Below are 26,167 nucleotides of genomic sequence, written 5' to 3' on the forward strand. Positions count from 1 at the left end.
CATGCCCTGCCACAGTTTTGCTGTTAGGGAATGCTAAAACTGAAGCAGGGCATGCTGGGATGTGTAGTTTCATAACAGCTGGAGAATCACAGGATGGCCAGTCTTGCACTAGATTGAATAGGGCCCTCTAATTTCAAACACTTCTCATAACTGATATCATTATTTGCAAGCTGTCATAATACTGTATACCACACCCCAATATTATGGGATGTGCTCTGCATAAACTCTAGTTTATGGGGGAAGTCCAATCTTGTTATTAGAGGAACTGAGGTGCGCCATGTGGAGGATCCTCCCTGATCTTAAAACAAAGGGAAATTGTACTTAAAGTAGATATCCATTTAGATTCAATATTTATCTTTTATATATGATAGAATCATATACAGTGCATCCGGAAAGTATTCACAGCGCGTCACTTTTTCCACAATTTGTTATGTTACAGCCTTATTCCAAAATGGAATAAATTCATTTTTGTCCTCAAAATTCTACACACAATACCCCATAATGACAACGTGTAAAAAGTTTTTCAGAGATTTTTGCAAATGTAATAAAAAAAAAAAAAAGAAAGAAAGAAATCATATGTACATAAGTATTCACAACCTTTGCTCAATACTGTGTTGATGCACCTTTGGCAGCAATTACCGCCTCAAGTCTTTTTGAATATGATGCCACAAGCTTGGCACATCTATCTTTGGGCAGTTTCGCCCATTCCTCTTAGCAGCACCTCTCAAACTCCATCAGGTTGGATGGGAAGCGTCGGTGCACAACCATTTTCAGATCTCTCCAGAGATGTTCAATTGGATTCAAGTCTGGGCTCTGGATGGGCCACTCAAGGACATTCACAGAGTTGTCCTAAAGCCACTCCTTTGATATCTTGGCTGTGTGTTTAGGGTCATTGTCCTGCTGAAAGATGAACCATCGCCCCAGTCTGAGATCAAGAGCGCTCTTGAGGCGGTTTTCATCCAGGATGTCTTTTGTACATTGTAGCATTCATCTTTCCCTCTATCCTGACTAGTCTCCCAGTTCCTGCCGCTGAAAAACATCCCCACAGTATGATGCTGCCACCACCATGCTTCACTGTAGGGATGGTATTGGCCTGGTGATGAGCGGTGCCTGATTTGCTCCAACCATAATGCCTGGCATTCACGCCAAAGAGTTCAATCTTTGTCTCAACATGGTTTGAGAGTCCTTCAGGTGCATTTTGGCAAACTCCAGGCAGGCTGCCATGTGCTTTTTTCTAAGGAGTGGCTTAGGTCTGGCCACTCTACCATACAGGCCTGATTGGTGGATTGCTGCAGAGATGGTTGTCCTTCTGGAAGGTTCTCCTCTCTCCACAGAGCAATGCTGTATCTCTGACAGTGTGACTATTGGGTTCTTGGTCACTTCCCTGACTAGGGCCCTTCTCCCCCGATTGCTCAGTTTAGACGGCCGGCCAACTCTAGGAAGAGTCCTGGTGGTTCCGAACTTCTTCCATTTACGGATGATGGAGGCCACTGTACTCATTGGGACCTTCAAAGCAGCAGATATTTTTCTGTACCCTTCCCCAGATTTGTGCCTCGAGACAATCCTGTTTTGGAGGTCTACAGACATTTCCTTGGACTTCATGCTTGGTTTGTGCTCTGACATGCACTGTCAAGTGTGGGACCTTATATAGACAGGTGTATGCCTTTCAAAATCATGCCCAATCAACTGAATTTACCACAGGTGGACTCCAATTAAGCTGTAGGAACATCTCAAGGATGATCCATGGAAAAAGGATGCACCTGAGCTCAATTTTGAGCTTCATGACAAAGGCTGTGAATACTTGTGTACAAGTGATTTCTTAGTGTTTTTTTTATTTTTTTATTAAATTTGCAAAAATCTCAAAAAAACTTTTTACATGTTTTCATTATGGGGTATTGTTGAATTTATTCCATTTTGGAATAAGGCTGTAACATAACAAAATGTGGAAAAAGTGACGCCCTGTGTATACTTTCCGGATGCACTGTATGTAGCATTTTCTTATGAATATCTAGTAACCTTCTCATTTAAAATATATCAGACACCTACTGGACCAACCCTCAGTACCGCCTGAAGCTACTTGAAGAAGATGATGATCCCGATGACAATGAGGTTGTCTGTAGCTTCCTTGTGGCTTTAATGCAGAAAAATCGCCGGAAAGATCGAAAAGTGGGAGCCAATCTTTTCACCATTGGTTTTGCTATTTATGAGGTAATTTATTGGAAATGATGGTCTAACTTTATCGATAAATAATTTTACCTTTTTTATTAACCATAGGGGAGGGGCCCTAGATTGCACACCCTAAGCACAATGTGAGGTGCTACCTGCTAAGACTTGTAGTGCTGCAAGCAGAAAATCAGAAACAAATGCAAGTGCACACTCTATCTATGCTGAACCTAATAATAATATTGCTAAATTGCATCCAAGATGTTCTTAGCATAATGATGGCCATAATTATGGGCCTGCCCACCACGTCCAGGTGACATCTATCAGACAGGTTCCTAACACTCCTATGGAACAAATACAGGGCACGGGACCCTCAAGGCCAACCCAGCAGAACCACCCCATGGCATCACACTAGTGTGAGATTTAAAGTGAGGGTTAAAGAAATATAGAGAAACGCCTATGTGTTAGGTCCTACATAAGTAGGAGGTTATTAAAAGTGTGAGATTTCTTTAGAAATTGAGATCATCTGTGACCATTTCAGCCATAAATAATTATGAATCCCAGATAGCAATGTCACATCAGCATAAATCAGAATAGTCTAAGATCTATTCAGTAGCCTATGTTCTTCCCAGCTTAGTCTTTGATGTAAAACTATATATATATATATATATATATATATATATATATATATACATATATAATATAGTCCAATTTTTTGGAGTGTGATCTTACAACCTGTTACAATAAAGCTCATACTGTGCTAAACCTTTATTGCAGAGATGTCCAAACAGTTTTCATTAGTGGCAAACGTGACATCCAAGACAATTATGTGGCCCCTGAGGAACTCTATATACTCTGTAATCTAGTATATTTGGTTTATATAGCATCAGACTCTTCAGCATGGTTCACCTTTTGGATAATATTGGCTTTTCGATGTAGTAACATCTAATTACATATACAGACTTTACATTGGCTTTTTCTTCCCCTCCCAAGGTTCCCAAAGAGGTATGTTGTGGAACGGATAAGTAACAAATCATTGCCTGAAGACGGTTGTTTCGTGGCTTTTTCACCCAGTTGGAACCTATCCAATTGGGTCTGTTTGCAGTGTTTTTATTCTCATGACCTTCATGCTATACAATATAATTGTACAATGTTCCATTATGCATTCACCTTCACACAGTCCTGTCTCCGTACTAGCTGTGTGCACAACATTTTTACCATTGGCAGGATGCAACTTTATTGACACTCACAAAAATTGTCAGTGCATGGAACATGTGTTTGTGCAATGACCCTCACAAGTTCCACTAAAACACCTGTTTAACCCTTCCCACACATTGCATGGTTTGTAAAACTCCCATTGGCTGTGGTTTGTGCTGTGTTACTGTTTGACTATCTATTACCAAACTCTACTTTCCCCACTGAACTAGCCTTTGCCCACTTATTCTGTTTTTAAGCAACTGATTTTTTTTCAAAACTTTCCAATTCCTTGTGTCCTATATTATTAGACTGTTGTACACTCACCCATCTCAGCACAGTACTAACTCTGAGTTATAAAAGTAGATCACTGCAGGTGTTGGCTCCTTGCCTGTCTATCATGCTATATATAATCTCTAAAATGTCTGCTGTTCTACAGATGCATGGCAACAAGCAGCATCTACAAAAAGATTTCTTCCTCTACAATGCGTCCAAAGACAAGTGTAAGTCCTACATCAACATGAGGGAAGTCTCCCAACGTTTCCGCCTACCTCCCAGTGAATACGTCATCATCCCCTCCACCTATGAGCCGCACCAGGAGGGAGAATTTATTCTAAGAGTCTTCTCGGAAAAAAGAAATGTCTCCGAGTAAGCGTTTAAGCATGCTAATTTTCATAAATATAATCTGATATAACATACAAAGCTTCTAACTGTTCCTAGTTCAAGAGACTGTCCTAAAGGTTACAAATTGTGGGCATGATTCACTACCGTACGCAGCTGCGAATACGCACGTAATCTGCCAATTGTTTTGCACCGCGCAAGCGTATGCATCGCTGTGCACGTGCACTAACCGCCCCCTGCTGTGGGGACTGCGATCGCAGAAGCTACGCAGACACATCGCAGAGTAATTGACAGGAAGTGCCGTTTGTGGGTAGTAACGGGGGGGTGGTCGGCCGAATGCAGGCGTGCCAGTGCGTGTGTGGTTGTTAGCAATTCCTGAGTAAGGTCAGAGCTTGTGTGAGTGTGCGTGAGGCTGCGATGGTACTCAATTGTACCGATGGTTTTGCTATTCTGCTAAGTATTACAGATGTGTGGAAGGTCGTCATTATGTAGTGCTGAGTTTGCATTGTGATCGCAATGGACTAGCTTGCTATTGCAGTTGAACTGCGTGCATACGTAATATATTGAGATCCGTAGTGATTCACCAACTATTACAAATTGTAACTGTTCCTAGTTCAAGAGACATTTTACAAATGTTACAAATTGTACCTGCGGTGTCCATGCACAGTATTACTTCTTTTCTACTTTATCCTGAGCAGAATCATTGCTAATATTTCCTAAAACAAATAGAAATAATGTTTTATCTTTTCCATTGATCATTAATTTAAGACATATAATTGTCTATTGGCCTGATTCAGTAGCGATCACTAATGGGATCACAGCTGCGATTTTGCACAGAATGCAGCTGCGAAACCCACTGCTGCTTTCTCATATCCGTCCAATGTCGCTCTTCTGTGTAAACATCGGTACCATCAACGCACATCAGCCAGTCACGCAGCATTTACACCAGGTCTGACCAGCCGCAGATATTGAGAAGAGGGTATGGGATTTGAATCCGCACAAGACTAAGTTGAGATAGGTGTAGTGTAAAGACACAATATAACTATCCACAATGAATTTGCCAACTATTGTAGAATGTATCAGATTTAGAATAACTTAATAATAATTACTGGCTTTGACGGTGCGCCAGGGAGTAGGAAATTAGAATATTAACAAGATGTGGACCAGAGAAAGCTAGATGCCTTGTTTGGTGCACTCTCATCTTGAAAAAACAGTTAAGAAATAACTTTTAATATAATTTTTTAAGAAAAATTAGCGAGGACACAAATACATATGAAACAAATAACATACAATAATCTTCTCAATATATATGAGAATTCCAATTGATTATATAAAAAAAATCCCAGAGGTAAGTATATCATCCCTATATAATAGCCACATATATTGCAAGTCTCTTTGCACTCAGTAGGCTCTCAGGCTGTGTATGTACTCGCAGTGGCTAATTTATGTACGCCCATGAGACGGCGTTCAAACTGACAGGCTGTGAGCGTTTGGGTGTGGTGATGGGCAAGTGGTCAGAAAAACGCAGGTGTGCCTGTCACTCACTCTGCAATGGATTCCTCTGAGCATGCTTAATCGCTGTGCGATCGCAGCGCACGTGCAGTGGGGCTTATACACATGTGCAATGACAAACAATTTCTCAATCTGCGTATGTAGTTGCATTTGCGATCACTGCTGAATCAGGCTCTACGTCTGAGTAGATTCCACCACATATGCATATAACATTGTAACACTTTATAAAATATAGATCCATCAGCCATAACATTAAAACCACCTGCTTATTATTGTGTACAGTAGGTTCTCCCTTCTTGAGCCAGAACACCTCCTTACCTTAAGCATGGACTCCACAAGACCTCTGAAGGTGCCCTGTGGTATCTGGCATCAAGACATTAGCAGCAGATCCTTTAAGTCCTGCGAGGTGGGGCCTCCATGGCGCAAACTTGTTTTTCCAGCACATCCCACAGAAGCTCGACTGGATTGATATCTGGGGAATTTGGAGGACAAGTCAACACCTTGAAGTCTCATATTCCTCAAACCATTCCTGACCAATTTCTGGAGTGTGGCAGGGCACATTATCCTGCTGAAAGACGCCACTGCCATCAGGGAATAGCATTGGCATAAAGGGGTGTACTTGATCTGCAATAATGTTTAGATAGGTGGTACAGTACGTGTCAAAGTAACACCCACATGAATGTAAGGACCCAAGGTTTTCCATTAGTACATTGCCCAGAGCATCACCCTCCCATCGCCAGCAGTAACTTTTTCAGCAGTTTGTGCTACAGTAGCTCTTCTGTGGGATCAGACCAGACGGGCTAGCTTTTGCTCCCATCAGTAAGCAATGGGTGCCCATGACCATGTTGCTGATTCACCAGTTGTCCTTTCTTGGACCACGTTTGGTAGGTATGAACTACGGCATACCGAGATCACCATACAAGACCACCCGTTTTGGAGATGCTCTGAGTCTAGCCATTACAATTTGGTCCTTGTCAAAGTTGCTCAGATCCCTTGTTTGCCATTTTTTTCCTGCTTCTAACACATCCACTTCAAGAACTGACTGTTCACTTGCTGCCTAATATATACCACCCCTTGAAAGGTGCCATTGTAACATAATAATTTTTATTCACTTCACCTGTCTGTGGTTTTAATGTTATGGCTTATGGGTGTACATGTATAAACTACTGTAAACAATATTGCTAAATAGTGCTTAGTAATGCAATGACTTCAGCATTCGCTATAAACACTTGTGGAATATATATGAAAGTTGTCCACGAGCCCCATGATGTTTGCTGGCTCACCCATTGTGTTTAAAACATGCACACATATATAAAATGTGTGGTATATATACAGTATAATATAAATACTGTGTGCATCCAAGACTCAGGGTGTCTCTCAGCAACCCTTTTCACCCTCCAATAGTCAGAGGATGAGTCTAACCAACTTTTGGGGCCCATGTATCTACACTGTACCGGGGAAATTGCCGGTTCTGCCAGATATCTCAATTCCCTGATTCCAACCAGAAAATGGTCTGATTGTATGAGTCAGGGATTTTTAACATGTTGTATTTCCCCAATTGCCAGACAGATAGCCATTCATCGATGTCCGCCAATGGGCGTTTTTGATCACACATCAGTAGATCAGATCGGCATCAGCAGAACGGGGAATCGGACCGTAGACATATGGCATGCATAAGCCTGCATTCAGTGCTACTCCTTCACACTTGTCACACTAGCTTCCACTCTCACATATACCAGGTGGCCACATAATATTTAGTTATATATATATATATATATATATATATATATATATATAGCCATTAATGAATAATATTTATAGATTGTTTTAACATTTGTACCTTTTGTATAATAGGAAAAAAATATTTTTCTACTTTTCTTTAGAGAAGTTGAAAACAAGATTGAAGCAGACCGACCAAGCGTAAGTATTATTATTCATTTTGCTCTTCCTGAACTGTATATCCTTCTACCATACAAAGATTAATATCACCAATTACTCAATGTTAGTAGAGTATTCCATCCAACCTAAGTAGCGTTTCTTCTAATTAAAACCCCACCTAAAGGGGCTCATACATCAGCAATCACAAAAAAAAGATTCACAGATTCTGTGATTCCTCCCCCCCCTCCCCAATTTAAAGATGTGTTTCAGTGATTTGCAGATAATTTTCAGGAAGGTCAGATCTGCCAATCATGAAAGCCTCATAATTTTGCTAGTAACAGTCTGCAAATCAACTGATTGTTACCATACACTAGCAATCTACAGCCCAGATTGTTAGACAACCTGATTCACCAAATCCAATAACTTTTTAGTTGGAATCTGCAATCTGTTAAACCAGGGCCAGTTCTAGGGGTGTTCGACCAGGGCGGTCGCACAGGGGCGCCACCCATAGAGGGCGCACCCCTCCCCAACATCCCGTTCCACCCGTGGGCTGGGTGGTCAAATCGGGAGGTTGTGCCGGACCCCCGGAGTGTGAATTCACTGATGGGAGAGGGCTGGGGGAAGCCTAGCCAGTGATGGAGTGCTGGGCTTTACCCCCAGCCTGACGTTATTTGGAGGCGTGCCATGCGGGCACGCCTCCTAATAACGTCACTTAGGGGCATGGCCTATGGTAATGAGGCCACGCCCCCAATTTCAGGCGCATCCTAACGAGCCGGCACAGGGTGCTCAGGCCCCTGGAGCCGGCCCTGTGTTAAACAATCATCTGCAAAATGCAGAATTGCCCCACTTGATTACTGATGTAAGGGGGTCTTTCATTTACAGATAGCTGTAAGAGATTGTCAGTTTTCAGTCTGTCAAATACAACCAGTGACGCCTGTTTATCACTGCAGTATACAAGTACTACTCCAGCCCCTCCAGCACTGCATCATACACGGGGCAGGATGCATGACGCATCACATTATGTATGCGATGTATCCCCCGACAGCTCTTCTGGTAGCAGCTGTCCTTTGCGATAGAAGGTCTAACGGGTTTAGGACTCAGGAGTCCTTCTGAGCATGCGTAGAGTGACGCATGCGCTGCGGGGGTGCTGGGATGGATCAGATTGGATCCATCTCAGGGAGAAATGCAAATAGAAACCCATAGGCTTCTATTGGGTAACTAAAGCTTGGCGCATATGCGGTAAGCGTCCATTTTGGAGGTTTGACTGCAAAATATGCTTTTCTGCATCCCGCCCATGACATCAATTCAGCCAGACCGTCAGCTTGACTTCCTGTCTGTGCTTTTATTTTCATGTTAGGTGAAGGAGGCATCAGAGGGGGCAAAGCTCAAGCGATTACATTATTAGCGTTTTGCCCTATTTGTATCACCTGATACTGGTGATGACACCGGTTATTAATTCAACTTTAAAGACAATTTGCTAATTGCTTATTGACAACCCTCAAGTTGGAATGTAGCTTAGATTGATACAGATACCCATAGGTATCATTAAGTTAGGATGTAAAGAAGGTAGATTCTAATAGAAAAATGTACATTTGTGTGAATAAGTTATTAAATTAGTGGAGGTAGCCTTTACATTACAGTAAAAGACTCTGGGGCTTAGGCAGAGATGAATGTAAGTCCATTTCACAGACTGATTTTACTGATGCTAGTACTGATATTAACATGGAGAATGGGAGGTGCGGTGACATCAATGCATATGGATGAATATCTGCATTTAATTCCGTGCACGCAATCAGGGTACAATCCATTCAACTGTGTATTTGCCCCTCTATTCCTACACAACCTCAATTCATACTAGGGAACTGGTAGGGTCTGACCCTGAGAGTAAGAGCTATACTGTATATACGAAGCTGCAGCTTTTGCAAGCCGCCTCTTTTCGGCGTGTTGGAGCTGAAAATTTTAAAGCGGCACTCGCATTCGGTGTAAAATACGTCATGCTTTGCACTGAATGTGAGTGCCGCTTTAACTTTTCAGCTCTAACACATGAGAAAACATAGCTGTATGTGTGTTTTTAGGTACATCTCAGGACTTATGGTAAGAATGGTAACGGTCTGCAGATCCTGGCTCATTGTCTCTCACTGACCTTCTGCTGTTGGTTTATAGTGTTCTATATTTTACCTTTTTTGGAAGCTTTTAGACCGTCAGTGTTGGGTTTAATAACTAAGCCTAAAATGCCTGTTTTATTCATTCCTGTGACATTCATTACATGTACTTCAGGATCACGGGCTGAAGACATAGGGCCTGATTCAGAGCCGGATGCTATTTGCGCTTGCTCGTTCAGAAAAAGGGTCCGGCTATTTAAATTGAGCGCTCGCTCTTTGCGGTCTGTTGACGCCTCTATGTCTGACCGAGCGAACGAAACATGCGCTCGCTATTTTGTAAAGACGTCCCCTGGCCGCTCGCATCATACGTCATCTCCGCTATTTATTAGATTAATAGAGTACATAGAAAGGCGTCTGAACTGCTCGCAGTGCTTGTGGTTGAATTTTCCTACCGCAATAATGCGAACAATTCAGGCTAAGAAACGTGAAACGTGACGTGGCTGATGACGCTGCTTTGGTAATTATGCACACCCATAAAACGTTTTGACCGTTTGGCACGCCTGCGTTCGGATCTCCACTCCCCGTTTTCAAGCACCTTCCCCTGTTACCACCCACAAACGCCTCATCCTGTCACTCAAATTAGCAGGCACTCGCAATTTTGCGAACACACGTTTTCCGACCGCACTGACTGGTTGGCGCATGCGCATTACGACCCATACGCATGCACAGATGTGCGAACATCGCTCGGAGCGATCGAGCGGCCGCTTACAAGCGGCTCTGAATCAGGCCCATAGTTTTTGGTTTTCTCGTAATATAGATATGATAGAATCAGATAATATTATATTGTAAAGTATCTCAATGTCATCTTGTTTCAACCACTGATTGAATTCTATATAAAATGTCAATGGAGGAGAGAGAGGCATCGCACAAACAGTTCAATCAATTAAAGATTATGTAAAATCCATTTCACTTGTCCAAACATTCAGGCACGGGAAGGATCAGTCCTTAGTACAGATGATGTTACATCCTCATTTACTCAGTCTCTGTTACTGCACCTATGCAATATTGGAATACTCTGGGCTAGCTTTAGAGTATTGTCCTAACAAGACAGAATCAATTATTCTTTTTCTTATCTGTTTTATTTCATCTGTCCAGAAAAAGAAAAAAGCCAAGGTGGGTCTTCTGTAGTGTGCCAGGTGTGACTACATTGCATGAGCAAGTCACTACTAAAGTTCCTATTTATCAGAAAGGTTTTTGCTGCCATGTATTGCACGTTCTACGGTTGATGTATGTTGTGCAGTGATTTAAAATACATAATATTGTCTTACTCTTAATATCCTATTACATCATTTTCCTGTTTAGTTTTACTAATGCCTATTTGTTATTTTTCTTATTTAATGTAACAATCAAGGGTAATAAAAAAAATGTTTATTGTTCGCTCTCTTCACTTTTGGCATACCTCCCAACATTCTGCTATTCATGTGTCCGCACACTTTTAGGAGCATGTAACACCCCCATTTCTCATCACGCTGGGGGTGAGCCCAGCACTCCGGCAGCTGCTCTCCCAGCAGTAACTGGACGCCACGCGCGTGCATGCAGCATCCATTCACCACTGCTCTGCAACTAGAGCAGCAGTGACAGACTGTCCCCCAACTTCCCATGGGACACTGTGGCCCAAAGGTGGGACAGTGCCAAAAGCAGGATTGTCCCACTAAAAGCATACCTCCCAACTATCCAGATTTCAGTCAATCATTTTATTGCATTATATCGGATATCTTGAATATTTATTTGAAGTGCATTTGTGAATACTGTAGCATCATATTCTTTATTTAGCTAATCCAGACCCAGCCTCCCTCTGTAACTATTGCCCGGTATCGCTCCTCCCCTTTGCCTTAAGTGACTTGTATACAACCGCCTATCTCACTTCCTGTTCCGCTTCTGCCCCAAACATTCCACTGGGACTGCCCTCACAATAGTGATCAATGTTCTACTTACAGAAAAGCCCAAGAGTCCCTTCTCCATACTTATCTTCCCGAACCTCTCTGCTGTTTTACACACTGCTGATCACCCTTTTTTGTTGCACACCTTTCACGCTCCAATTAGCATACATGCAAAGAAAACACATGCATACAGTGTGGATGAAGAAGGTTCAGACATGAGACAGAGGGGAGAGAGGATCCTGTTCATGGGTTTAATCCCTCAAAGTCAGGGAGACAATGGAGGCGCCTGCCGTCGGGCTCCAGCTCTGAAGGGGCACCTCCTCCATTGTCATCACAAGTGATGTGAGTGGGAGAGCTTTCGGCTCTGTTTGAGCTAAAAGCTCTCTGGGGCTTGCGGCAACGAGACCCTACCACAAGGGTCTCGTCGCAAGCCCGATGGTCTTGACCATCGCAACCATCTTCCTGGCCGCTTGCATTAGCTGTGGGTGGTCACCCACAGCTATGCGAGTGGCCAGAAGGCCGTTTAAAAAAAAAAAAAAAAAAAAGACCTGCCCTGATTCAGAGCGAGCGGCTCTGAATCAGGGCCAGAGTTCATATATACACATGGAGAGGGCCATTGTGATCTTCGCACACCGGAATTCTTTCATGTACAGTAGGAAGGAGCAGGGCTCTGGGAACTAACGCCAGCTGATAATGGCGCAAATTCCCGCAGTCAAACCTCAAAAACTTTCACTTTTCGGAATTTGATGAATACCAGTTGGCCACATCGGGCTGATAATGGGGAATGGGCCAGTTACTTAAAACATGCTGAAACTAGTGTTTCTGCAAATGTAACTGGTCCTTTCAGCTTAATGCGTAGACCCCATAGTCACATAAACAGTACATTTCCAGAAATATGATAGTTGTAAAATTGTCATTTTGGGGCAGAAAGATATTTACATGTTCTACTGTTACTGAATACATACGTTTTATTATACAAGACACAGGAATGTTAGTAGCTTGCACTGATAGTGTGGGGGGGGGGGGGAACATTTGTGCTTCCTTTAAGTGTACATCACTTTTATCTGCATTGCATCTATGGTTTATTATACTTAAGGTTAAAAAATTCTCTTTTTTTAGTTGAGTGACTCTAATTAATGTATCTGCTGACTTCTGCTAAACCAGCCACTGTATTCATTGTGCACAGCTTATAGGTCTTACCGTTATCCACAATGTAATCACACAGTAACACAACAAATGATATGAAGATCAACGACCCATGAGCACAATTCAGTCATCCTTAAATAAAAGTCTGTGTTTATCCATCCATTCGCCATACTGGAAAGTACAGGACATCCCAAGTTAACTATTTGCTCCCTTCACATATCAATTGTTTTCATATTTATTTTGTCATTTATCATGCACACGTTATATTTAAGTATAGATTAAATAGATAGGTTCCAGTATTTTTCTGCAAAGCATATTTGACCAAACTAATACAAAATACTCATTCCACTCCTTCACTTGATTGTAGTTTAAACTGTAGAATAGAATAGATTAACTTTTTTATTTGAAGACTTTTTGTTGATTTTTATCTACATTCACAAGCTGTATTTATAAAACACGTATATTAAAAATTATACTGAGCCACACTTTCCTTAAACAGTTACAGCCATGGGTATAACTAGACTGAAGCACATAACAATCTTTTTAAGACACCTCCTCTCCCCAGTAATTCTAAATACTAGAAATCCCCCCTCCAGCACAACATACTGTATTACTGTATATAAATTGGGCTTTGAAAGGTGAGGTGGAACTGTAGGTACAGTAGCTGCATGAGATCATGTACTAATGTTTGCACTGAATGTCCTAGGTGCAACAGCATGCTATAAAAAAAAAAGAAACACCTTTGTTGATATTGTGTGTATATTATAGGGTTCCGTATCTATAAATTGTATGCATTTAATTTGTCTTAATAGATGCATGATGTCTTGCCCAGCAATGGTATTTTTTTTTATTCCTTTTTTATACTGTTTATGGCTTGATCTGAATGTGGATGCTTTTGTTTTGAGTGTTGTATTTCTTTTGCATGCATAGTGTAGTAATGTAAGGCTAATATGTGATCTGTAAGTTGCTGCATGCATTTAAAATCTTATATTTAATATTACATTCATTAACAATTATTCTGCCTTCATCATCAGAGGTCACAGTGCGATGCCACACACATACTAACATACAACAGTCTCTAATGTCCACATTTTAAACATTTGCCCATGGAAAGTTTATTCTGTATACTGAATGCATTTCCCTGCCCAATAGTTAAGTGTCCTTAAAAAAAATGTTTAAATGATGGCAGCTAAGCACCTACCTGCCTTTATGCAAGAACCTGCGAGATGCAGGGACAGATACGCTTCTAGTGAGTTAGCCCATATTTTTAAAGCAGCAATAATTTAAAAGGTAAAACCAACCCGGTTTTGCCTTTTAAATTATTGCTGCTTTAAAAAAAATTGGGCTTAATCACCAGAATTATGTCCGTGCCTACATCTGGTTTTGCCTTTTTAATTATTGCCACTTTAAAAAATACAGGCTAACTCACCAGAGTTGTACTGTGGATGCATCTTGCCGCCTATTCCATGAGGCCCACTGACTTTTTAGTTTCACAGTATATTGTAATGGGACTATTATTAAAAACAATCCAGGTGAATATAAGTGGAGACTAAATGAATATAAATAAATTATTAATATAATTAAAAATGGGGGAGGGAGGGGGAAGACCTGGTTAAAGCCAAAGTATAAAATATATATGTGCACATTCGAATCAAAGGGGGACATGTAATGAAGGGTGATTTGTGAAATTCAATTATTTTTGCCATGGGATTTAAATAGCCGATTTTTATTTAAGGAAAAACACACCAGGTGTTACCTTAAATAAAATCTCCTCTTTAAATTCCACTGCAGAAATCATAAAGTCAGGGATTGTCATAAATTTATATTTATTATATATAACTCCCTATGCTATGTATCAAGTTTTGCTAGATACAATCTGCTACATAGTGTATCTATTCTATTCCTTATCTTTAATACTATTCTTCTTCAGGAGCCATGGCATAATCATTGCTCCCACTCACATGTCACAAACCAAACATCATCAGGTTTGAACTGAGTAAGGCAAATACACTATAAATTGCTAACAATTGCCAGGTGACAGACCACACCATTTTCGCGCAACATTTTAAAATGGTGAACAATCAGCTCTCCTAGGGTGCTTCATAAAACTAAACACAAATTAGAAAAAGAAATTCAAATAACTTTTTTTGTTGAATGTGAAGCAATTATTTCACCACACATATATGCTTCATTTATACCTTCACAAAACATAAGCTTCCAAATGCCAGGTAACAAATGCTAAACACACGTAAATTATGTTAATTGAACTCTCTCATTATTTGTTACTACAGGATTAGTGTGTATTTAGACTAGGGATGTGCAGGCTCGGATACGTTCGAGTTTGCACGCCGAGTTCGGATTTTTTCCCTCCCAAAAAACGGGACTCAGAAAGAGGCAAAACGTCATCTTGTATGGACAAACATCGTCATTCCTGGATGTTTGTCCAGGAATGATGATGTTTGTCCATGCAAGATGACATTTTGCCTCTTTCTGAGTCCCATTTTTTGGAGGGAAAAATCCGAACGCGGCGTGCAAATTCGAACCTATCCGAGCCTGCACATCCCTAATTTAGACTATACAATATGTTTATAGTACATATCACCTCATTTTGATTAAATTTGCTATTTATAGTGCCGCACCTCTTCAGTATAGTTATGACCCAACGGTGTTGCAGATGCTGTTGGAGTCTGTGAAGATAACTGGTCAATAGTCAGAAGCTCTCCATGGACATCCAGAGCAATCGTAATACCCACAATTAGGAAATATGTTTTTTTTCTGCCCTTAGCTAAAACATATTGAAATGTATACAATTTTTAAAAAATGACATCCAAGCCAGTACATTTATAGTAATAAACACAGAGAATTCTATAATATACAGATATTTTTATTCTTTTATTTAAAAAAAATGTCTCACCTTTCAGACAGGAGGCCATTGCGTGACTATGTTCAGAGTAGAGCGAGTTTTGAATGAAATTATTCCTGAAACATGTCCCGCACCCAGTTTATACATGAACACTGTTACAAAACATCAGGCACATTACACTCTCTCATTTTGTAACCAGTCCCTCTCTCTCCCTCTTACCCTTCTCCTCCTCCCCCTTTCAGCCAATCATCTTTGTATCGGACAGATCTAACAGCAATAAGGAGTTGAGTGTGGATGAAGTGTCTGACGACGAGAAGAAAAAAAAGAGAGCGGATGAAAAAGAGAGAAAAGATAAGGTCATTGTGCCTTCTGTCATTCTCATACTTTGCCATTGCTGGGCAAGACTGCGTAGTGATTAGGATGTGTGACAGAGCATCTGCTCTTAGTTGGTGTCTACTTGTTACAACACCAAAAATCTAATCCTCTCATCACAGGCTCATCTTTATAACATTGCACATCTCATACTATTTTTCACTGCACCTGAAATGTACAGGCAAAGTATACAGTAGAACCCAGGCACTCTACAAAATGCATGGTCTGTGGTACATTTTACAGTACCTGCAACATATTCAGTAATATCACTTTTCCACCAAAATCCCGGTTCCAGCCCGGGACTCTGAAGACGGGTTTCAAGCCATGTCACAGCAGCTTGAACCCCATTCCATCACAGGCTGGATCCGGGATATTGCCGGTACTTACCTCTGCTGGCGCGTGCAGATGACATCATCTTGCAGCCCCATGAATGCGGCTCTTCCTATGCTGCGAATGGGACCTGGGTCCACTGAGCCTTACTCGGAGTTTACCTGCGTAAAACTCTGAGACCCGGGAAGAAATGCTGGGTCAGAAGACCTGAGATTTTGCCTAGGAGCCTTTTCCGCTGAGCCGCGACCCAGTGTGACACAGCAATAACCCGGGTTTTTGTGGCGGTGGAAAAGGGTTATGAGAGACCTGAATGATGAAACAAGCAAAATTCTGCATCTGAGACCTAAAATATTTACAGGTTTCAGTATTGAACAGAATAATAATTCATCTGTAAAGTATGCGTGCGTTGTACAGTTTTAAAGAAGTCTTGAATATTAATTTATTTGTAAGTGCGTTACCATGCTGATCATACCTAAAACCTTTTTTGTGGGGTAACTTTTTTATTATTTTTTTATTGAATTGCTTTTATCATTTAAAACTGTGATACAGAGAGGAACAGGAGATGAGGTGGGGACAGGGTAGTACACCCTTAGCCAGTTGGTTAGAGTGTTAATAGTACAGGGTACCACAGCTCAGCCAGCTACAGCACATATATGTATAGGCAAGTTTGAAATTTACAAATATATAGCAATTATATTGGCCATAGAATATGGTCTAAGATCTCATGTCTTGAGAAGTTTCCCACCTCACCAAGAACAAGGGAGCTTACCAAGTACAAATTAACTGTCAATCCATCCTGCAATAAAGTTGTTAGACAGCTTGCACCTCCTTGTTGACATTGGTCCAGTTCCCGTGCTACTTTCAGGGCTGTCAACAGATCGACTGGGCACCACTTATATGTGAGGGTGTGACAATGCTCCATCAGATGCTTTCAAATTAATGTGCGCCAATGTGGGCATCGCTGCATCATCCGAGGGGTATAGTTATGCTTCCCTAGCACGCACGTTTGACAAGAGCAGCCAGGGTACTTTTAGATAATACCAAATGATGGGCCACATTCGACCTTCAGGGCATTCACCCATGGCCAGAGCCGTCAAGAGCTCCAATGGGCCTGTGTACTGGGGATGGCATGGCCAATTCCAGAAGGTATGTCCATGCCCCCACTGCAAAATTAAATAAATATATGTATAGTATATGTGCCGCCGCACACTCAGCACATTACAGGTATTCCCCCCCCCCCTCTCCCTCCTGGAACCGGCAATCGCCTGTATGCCCACTACCACTGTATAGCAGCTCAGCAGCCCGCAGAGGCACATCCAACATTGAGAGACAGGCAGCAGTATCCTCTCTCTCACTGACCTATGTGCCACTACGCTGCTATACAGTGGCAGTAGCTGACCTGGGCCACCTCCTGGCCCCTCCATCTGGCCTGGGCATGGCTAAGTACTACCCGTACCCCCCCCACCTTTCTTGGTACTTCTGCCTGTGACCCCCAGCTCATTCCTGATTTATGTCCCTTGGCTCCAGCTCTTATTCTTTGTTGATAGAAGAAAATAAAGTGAAACTGAAAGACAAAATGCCAAATGTAATAGGGTGAGAGTTTAGCAGTAACCTCTCACATTGGTCGAGTTTTATCTTCAAAATGGGAAAACATAAATATTGAGAATTTTTTCATTCTAAAAATATTCGAGTTTGCATGTTCTCGACTCTATTACATTGGCCAAGTTTAAAAAATGTGAGAACTATGATGCGCTAGTGTCACATAACACATACTTCCCTTATAAGTCAAACAGTTAGTCTTATATGTAGATGGATCTTTCGCAGGTGGCGATAATCCATTACATGCAAAACAAAAGCAATGCCACAAACATAGTGTAGTATTTTAACAAAAATGTATTTCTGCAAATAGGTGAATAAAATGGTGTATTTTGGCAACATACACAATACACTAGTGCATAAAACTAGATAATAGGTGGGGAATTACCAGAAGTCCCTCTAAAAAGGGCCCGTAAAAGTAAAGTTGGAGGTTTCCGGATTACCTCTATACAGATCCCTACTAGGGTCCCCTCTGGACAATTCCTTATGGTAAGTAGTCCTGTCACACGTTACCAATGCGTTTCGGTAGTGGCTTCTCCCTTCTTCAAGGTAGTGTGCACACTACCTTGAGGAAGGGAGAAGCCACTCCTGAAACCCGTTGCAACTTCCGGCTTTCAGGAAATGACCATATTGGCGCTGTTATTTAAGGAAGGAGCAGCACATAGAGCCTCTATGCCTTGATAAAGGGACCGGTGGTCCCGAAACGCGTTGGTAGGAGAGGAGGCGCTGGTCTAGGCTGCCATACCAAGTGCAGAAGGGCATTGAGGATGGAGATGAGGATTCCGGATCAATAATCATCCTTTTTTATACCCCGCATGTTTACCTCTTGGATCTCGTAAAGCAACCACCTGCCAACTTTTATTTATTTATTTATTTATAGAGGATCATTGAATGTATTTTATCCTGGATATTGAACCGCAGCACTTTTAAAAAGTTATGTATTTTTCTGTCTTTTAAATGTACTAAATTTGCATATTTTAACAATGACCTTTCAATTTGGTTTTATATGGTGTAATATGGCTATATACTATAGCAGACATTCCATAGGAGCCGTATGGATTCCATCCCCTGAATTTTTTCCATAAACTTTAATTTTCTCTAAACTTAATAGGTACTGCTCCCTTAGCTCAGATCTATAAAGCAGCCCTAAAGATCAAGTAACAAAATGTGCACAACCTCCAGGTGGCGCTAAAAACTCACATACAAGTAAAATAAAAAGAACATATTACTTATTTCTTGCAGATTTAGGTTTTCAAGTGGAGTTTTCAACATGCAAATAAAATAATGCACAATATAGCGTAATATTGTCATCAATTAAAACAGATTTAATTCATATAGGCCTGTGATTGGCCAACATATAAATAGCATCAACTAACAAAAAGAGAAAAGCCAATAACATGGGGTCACCGTAGGCTTACGTACCGGAATCAAGAAGTTTGTGGGTGTTGTATGTGCACCGCTGGCAATCCGGATAATACCAACACGGTGTCCCACATGCAAGAAGTTTTCGGTCAGCAAGTCCCTTGGCCCCTCGCGATGGTAATGATAGTCCTGCAGTCCTTTACGCGTTTCGAGCTCATATGCTCTTTGTCAAAAGTATGCAGAATATCAAAAAATGTGGACTTAAATACCCTAAGACAGGAAGTGAATCCTGTGTCTCCCGACCGGAAGTCGACGCGACCGGAAGTCCCACAGCCCGCGATCCTCATTACAATCTCTATATATAGATCCTTCCAATACTCGGGTCCTTGTTGAGGCGTCCTCCCATACAGCCATGGTCAGGGACACCTCCCTGCTTCCAACTAGTCCCACTACGCTCGGTCTCAATAGCAAGAAACGGAAGTAGTCACGATGTCAACATCCGGTACAGGATGTGACCGGAAGTAGGTGTCCAGTTGTCAAGGAGATTGCGTTTTTCTTCTTCCCCAGTCACAGGAAACTGCTTTTCTCCATATAGGTTCCATATATTAAAATATAGGGGATACAAAATATAAAATAAATAATAGAATATAGACTGAACTATCGTATGGCTAAATAATTAATATGATATGGATAAAATATATAAAATCTAAAAATAAAGGCGTATAGAGGGAAGGCATGTAACTTTAAAAGACATATATGTGTTAAAAACATATCTTATTCAAGACACATACAAGTGACAAGCAGGTGTCTAAAAAGCATCGACACAAAGGCTAAACATCATAAAATAAGTAATAAAAATGATGAAAAATGATGAAAACCCAATCGCGCTAGTGACAAGAAAGAGATGAAAAATTCACACATGACGGAAGAAAATACTTCACTTCCCCTCAGTCGTAGCAAGACTGGCTAGTGGGTCTGATATTCTTTTCTTTGTAGAACGTCATTCATACCTTTCTTGTCAATAGCGCTATTGGGTTTTCATAATTTTTATTACTTCTGTTTCACAAAGGTGATATAGGCTGACACCATAGATTATGCGACCAGGTTGTGGCATAAAACTTAACATTTAACTTGATCATAAAATAAGTCATGTGCAAAAAAGAATGTATAGAACAGGATATATAAATAGAAAAATGTATATAATTTTTTTTTTTTATAAAACAGAGGAATATGAAATATATGTCAAATTAACCATTCGAGTTCAAAATCCTTGTTTAACCCTTCTGGTATCAGGGTCTTGAGATTGTAGATCCATTTCATTTCGTATTTTGCCAGTTTTTTGTCTACATCCCTATCTTTCAAGGTAGACTGCACATGTTGTATCCCCATAAAGTTTGTGATCCTTCCAGGAGAACAATTGTGCAATCTGTTGAAATGTTCTGACAGGAAATGGGTCTCCATTCCCTTTCTAATATTCTATTCCAGTGTAGAAAAGTCCACATGAACATTCAGTCAGGTAATTCACATTGGTGGTGTGGCAGGTGATGAAATCAAATATTGTAAAGGATTTGCTTCCCCTTGAAAATTGTGTGACTTTAGAACAGGATTTGGAAACATTCATACACATGTTGCATGAACTGCAGCAGTGGAAACCTTTGGAGCGGATGGGATTAATGGTTTGAAAGTCTAAAGTGCTACATACAAGTTCCTCTTTAAATTGTCCGTCCTACGGTAAATAAAAGAAGGTTTCTCTGGGAGAATACTTTTTAAAAAGGATCCTTCTTTAAAACATGCCAAGGTCATCTACAAACTCATTCTACCTCTTTAAAATGGCTCCCATATTTAGTAATAAAAGACCAATAGCTCCCTTTCTTTGAATCTTTAGTTTCTTTAGGCTTTAAAAATTGATCTCCTCTTTGGTTTGATTGATTTGATTCTTCTCATATCTGCTTGCTAAAAAATTGTTTTCCATTATGTCCATTTGTTCCTTACAAACCACTGGGTTACTGCAATTTCTTTTTACTCAGATAAATTGGCTTTTTGGAACTCCATCAAGCCACCTTTTAAGATGTTCACTATCTCAATTGATGGAGCTATTCGTATCCGTCGGTTTTTTATAGCACTTGGTGTGCAGTTGGTTGTTTTCTATATATAAATTCAAGTCCAGGAAATTGCAGGTATTTTTATCAACATGGAACATAAACTTCAAATTTAACTGAATGGAATTGAGATCTGCACAGAATTAGTTGAAATTTTCCAAGGAACCTTGCGAAAAGAAAAGTACATCATCTATGTACCTATACACTTTAACCAAGATAAAGGAAATTAAGTTGGAATGAGGAGATGTATATGGTGTCTGCAGACACCACCAATGTGATTTACCTGACTGAATGTTCATGTGGACTTTTCTACATTGGACATACGTCAAGAGCATTAAAAACACGGATGAATGAACATCTAAGGAATATTAGAGAGGGGATAGAGACCCATTCCCTATCAGAACATTTCAAAAGATTGTACAATTGTTCTCCTGGAAGTATCACAAACTTGATGGGGATACAACTTGTGAAGTCTACCTGGAAAGATAGGGATCTAGAGACCAAACTGGCAAACTACGGAATTAAATGGATCTACAATCTCAAGACCCTGATACCAGAAAGGTTAAACAAGGATTTTGAACTCAAAAGGTTCATTTGACACATATTTCATATTCCTCCATTTTATAAAAACAAAAAATAGTCTTTTTTGCACATGCCTTATTTTATGATGATTATCCTTTGTGTCGATGCTTTTTAGACACTTGCTTGTCACTTGTATGTGTCTTGAATAAGATATGTTTTTATCACATATGTTTTTTAAAGAATACATGCCTTCCCTCTATATGCCTTTCTTTTTAGTTTATTATGCATATTTTATCCATATCATATTCATTCTCTATCCATACGATAGTTCAGTCTATATTCTATTATTTATTTAATATTTTGTATCCCCTATATTTTAATACATGGAACCTATATAGAGAAAAGCTGTTTACTGTGACTGGGGAAGAATAACAAACGCAATCTCCTTGACAACTGGACACCTACTTCCGGTCACAACCTGTACCTGATGATGACATTGTGACTACTTCCGGTTCTCGCTATTGAGACCGAGCGTAGTGGGACTAGTTGGAAGCAGGGAGGTGTCCCCGACCCATGGCTTTATGGGAGGACGCCTCAACAAGGACCCGAGTATTGGAAGGATCTATATATAGAGATTGTAATGAGGATCGCGAACTGGAAGTGGCGGGCCGTGGGACTTTCGGTCGCGTTGACTTCCGGTCGGGAGACACAGGATTCACTTCCTGTCTTAGGGTATTTAAGTCCACATTTTTTGATATTCTGCATACTTCTGACAAAGAGCATATGAGCTTGAAACGCGTAAAGGACTGCAGGACTATCATTACCATCGCGAGGGGCCAAGGGACTTGCTGACCGAAAACTTTTTGCTTGTGAGACACCGTGTTGGTATTATCCGGATTGCCAGCGGTGCACATACAACACCCACAAACTTCTTGATTCCGGTAAGCAAGCCATTGGTGACCCCATGTTATTGGCTTTTCTCTTTTTGTTACTTGATACTATTTATATGTTTCTATATGTTGGCCAATCACAGGCCTATATGAATTAAATCTGTTTTAATTGATGACAATATTACGCTATATTGTGCATTCATTTATTTGCATGTTGAAAACTCCGCTTGAAAAAGCAAATCTGCGAGAAAAAGTAATGTTTTTATTTTACTTGTATGTGAGTTTTTAGCACCACTTGGAGGTTGCACACATTTTGTTACTTGATCTTTCTCTAAACTTAGTTTACCCCTGTAGGGTAGTGCCTAAGGTTAAGATTATACTTTTAATTTAACTGTTTGACTTATAAGGGAAGTTGATCAATTATCATATTCCCACTGTTGTGTGACACTAGCGCATCAGAGTTTTCAATACCTGTTGTTATATGCATTTTATTAGGTTTTAAGGGTAGAACCAGTTTTTTTTGATTGCTTAGTTGCTGCTACTTGATTGTCCAGGCGTCCGAGGCCACTACAGAAATCACATTTTAGATTGAAAAGTATGAGAGTTTACTGCAAAACCCTCATCCTATTACAGTACATTTGGCTCAAAGTCTCTGATTGCAGTTACTAAATGGTAATAATGGGGTGAAGAGCTACAGTACTTACAAAAGGTGTTTTCACTCTTTTAAAGGAAGAGGGATCAGAGGCGTAGCCAGCTTTTGAGGTTGGAAAAATAGTTGACCAACGTTCATGTGTTTCAAAATTCAAATATCAAATAGGGGTGAGCGGGTTCGGATTTCTGAAATCCGAACCCCCCCGAGCCCCCCCGATCCGAGGCCGTTCCGAGTCAGGCTCGACTTTTCTCGCCTGACTCTGATCTGAAATCGAGGCAAAACATCGTCATCCCGCCTTCAGGGTCTCGCGGGTTTTGGATCCTATATAAGGTACCTGTGTCTGTGCCATTTTTTCACTCGGCTGTGGACAGTGAAGAGGGAGGGTGGGAGTTAGGGCTGGGCTGTGTAGTGTAGCGTAGTGCAGTGCAGTGTAGTGCTGTGCTGCGCTGTGCTGCTGTTGTCCATAGGGGCTGTGTCCACTCCTTCAAAGTCCATAGGGGCTGGCTGGACTGTGTTGTGCAGTCAGTTCTCCATAGGGGCTGTGTCCACTCCAAAGTCCTGTGCAGTGTCCCAGTCCTAAAGGGGTGCTGTAGTGTTGTCCAGGGGGTGCTCTGTCCGTCAGGGGTGCTCCCCCCAAGTGCAAAAAAATATATATTTTTTCTGTGTTTGTGAATTGTGTGCACTGTGGCTGCACGTGCATCAACAAAGGAGCAGTGCCAAGCGTGCGCCTGTGTCCCATAAATAAAGGGCCAGCTGGCTTGTCCGTTAAAGGGTGCTGTAACCCCCAAAGTACACTCCAAACAAAATTAAAAAATATTTTCTGTGTTTGTGAATTGTGGGCCTGATTCAGAGCCGGACGCAATTAGCGCTCGCTCGTCCTGAAAATAGGGGTGGCCATTCAAATGAACCGTTCGCTGTTTGCGGTCTGTTCACGCCTTTAGGTCTGAACAAGCGAACAAAACTTGCGGTCGTTTTTAGTGAAACTACGCCCCCTGGCCACTCGCATCCTACGTCATGTCCGCTATTTATTAGATTAATCGAGTACATCGACCAGGGTATGAGCTGCTCGCTATTCTTGTGGTTGGTTTTTGCTACCACAATTTTGCGAGCAGTTCTGGCTATAAAATAACCCAGTGACGTGGTCAATGACGCTGCTGTTTTAATTATGCACACCCATAAAACGCCCGTTTTGACCTTTAAGCACACCTGCGATCGGCTCTCCACTCCCCGTTTTCAAGCACCTTCCCCTGTTACCACCCACATACGCCTCTTTCTGTCACTCAAATTATCAGGCATTCGCTATTTTGCGAGCAGATGAATTTCGGCCGCACTGACTGGTTCGCGCATGCGTATAACGATCCGTACGCATGCGCAGTTGGGCAAACATCGCTCGGAGCGAACGAGCGGCCGCTTACGAGTGGCTCAGAATCAGGCCCTGTGTGCGCAGTAGCCGCACGTGCATCAACAAAGTAGTGCCAAGCGTGCGCCTGTGTCATAAGTAAAGGGCCGGCTGGCTTGACCGTTAAAGGGTGCTGTAACCCCCAAAGTACACTCCAAACAAAATAAAAAAATATTTTCTGTGTTTGTGAATTGTGTGCACTGTGGCTGCACGTGCATCAACAAAGGAGCAGCGCCAAGGGTGCGCCTGTGTCCCATAAGTAAAGGGCCGGCTGGCTCATTTCTTAAAGCGTGGTGTAACCCACAAAGTGCACTAGTCTCCAACAAAAATAAAAAATTATTTTCTGTGTTTGTGTGCGCCTTAGCCGCACGTATATATCAATATAACTTAAATGGAGGACCAAACTTTCTCCGATAAAAATAAAATAGGGAAAGATCAAGAACCACTTCCTCCTAGTGCTGAAGCTGCTGCCACTAGTCATGACATAGACGATAACATGCCATCAACGTCGTCTGCCAAGGCCGATGCCCAATGTCATAGTAGAGGGCACATACAATCCCAAATGACAAAGTTCAGGAAAATGACCTTGAAAAAATTTTTAAATCATCTGAAGAGAAACGTAAACTTGCCAATATGCCATTTACGACACGGAGTGGCAAGGAATGGCTAAGGTCTTCCCCTATGTTCATGACTAGTGGTTCAGCTTCACATGACGATGGAAGCCCTCCTCCCACTAAAAAAATCAAACGAGTTAAGCTGGCAAAAGTACAGCGAAGAACTGTGCGTTCTAAGGAGATATCACAAATCCCCAAGGAGAGTCCAAGTGTGGTGGCGGTTGCTATGCTTGACCTTCCCAGCACTGGATGAGAAGAGGTGGCTCTTTCCACCATTTACACGCCCCCTGCAAGTGCTGAAAGGAGCACCCACAGTCCACTTGCTGATATACAAATTGAAGATGTCACTGTTGAAGTACAACAGGATGAGGATACTGGTGTAGCTGGCGCTGAGGAGGAAGTTGGCGAGGAGGATTCTGATGGTGATGTGGTTTGTTTAAATCAGGCTCCGGGGGAGACAGTTGTTGTCCGTGGGATGAAAAAGCCCATCACGGTCATGCCTGGGCAGAAGACCAAACATTCCACCTCTTTGGTCTGGCAATATTTCTATCCAAATCTGGACAACAACTGTCTTGCCATATGTAAAGGTGAAATAAGTAGGGGTAGGGACGTTAACCACCTAGGAACATCCTCCCTTATACGGCACCTGCAGCGCGTTCATAAAAAGTTACTGTCAAGTTCAGAAACTTTGGCTAAGACCGTAAGCAGTCCAGGGACACCTAAATCCCGTTGTCCTGTTGTATCCAAGAGCCTGCAAACCACACCATCAACTCCCTCCTCGTCAATTTCCTCCTTAGTCAGGATCGGAAGTAGTCCTGCAGGCCATGTCACTGGCATGACTGACTCTCCTATCCGGGATTCCTCCGGAGGATCCTGCATTGCTACACCTCCTGCTGCCGCTGCTGCTGTTGC

General features: G+C 41.5%; 1 protein-coding gene across 4 annotated transcripts in view; it reads left to right on the top strand.

The window, feature by feature from the left end:
• CAPN3 (calpain 3) overlaps positions 1–26,167 on the top strand; it is a 140,424-nt gene that overhangs the window by 76,663 nt on the left and 37,594 nt on the right. For 2 of the 4 annotated variants that reach the window (XM_088471193.1, XM_088471194.1), the window contains 5 exons: positions 2,039–2,208; positions 3,797–4,005; positions 7,374–7,410; positions 10,626–10,643; positions 15,662–15,775. In XM_088471193.1, the coding sequence (XP_088327319.1) occupies positions 2,039–2,208; positions 3,797–4,005; positions 7,374–7,410; positions 10,626–10,643; positions 15,662–15,775 (548 nt within the window). Of the gene's footprint in view, positions 1–2,038; positions 2,209–3,156; positions 3,257–3,796; positions 4,006–7,373; positions 7,411–10,625; positions 10,644–15,661; positions 15,776–26,167 lie in introns of those variants that run through there. The other 2 variants (XM_088471195.1, XM_088471196.1) reach the window with 2 other exon arrangements.

This window comes from Taudactylus pleione, unplaced genomic scaffold (assembly GCF_031769625.1).
Source record: "Taudactylus pleione unplaced genomic scaffold, aTauple2 ptg000113l, whole genome shotgun sequence".
Lineage (NCBI taxonomy): Eukaryota > Metazoa > Chordata > Amphibia > Anura > Myobatrachidae > Taudactylus > Taudactylus pleione.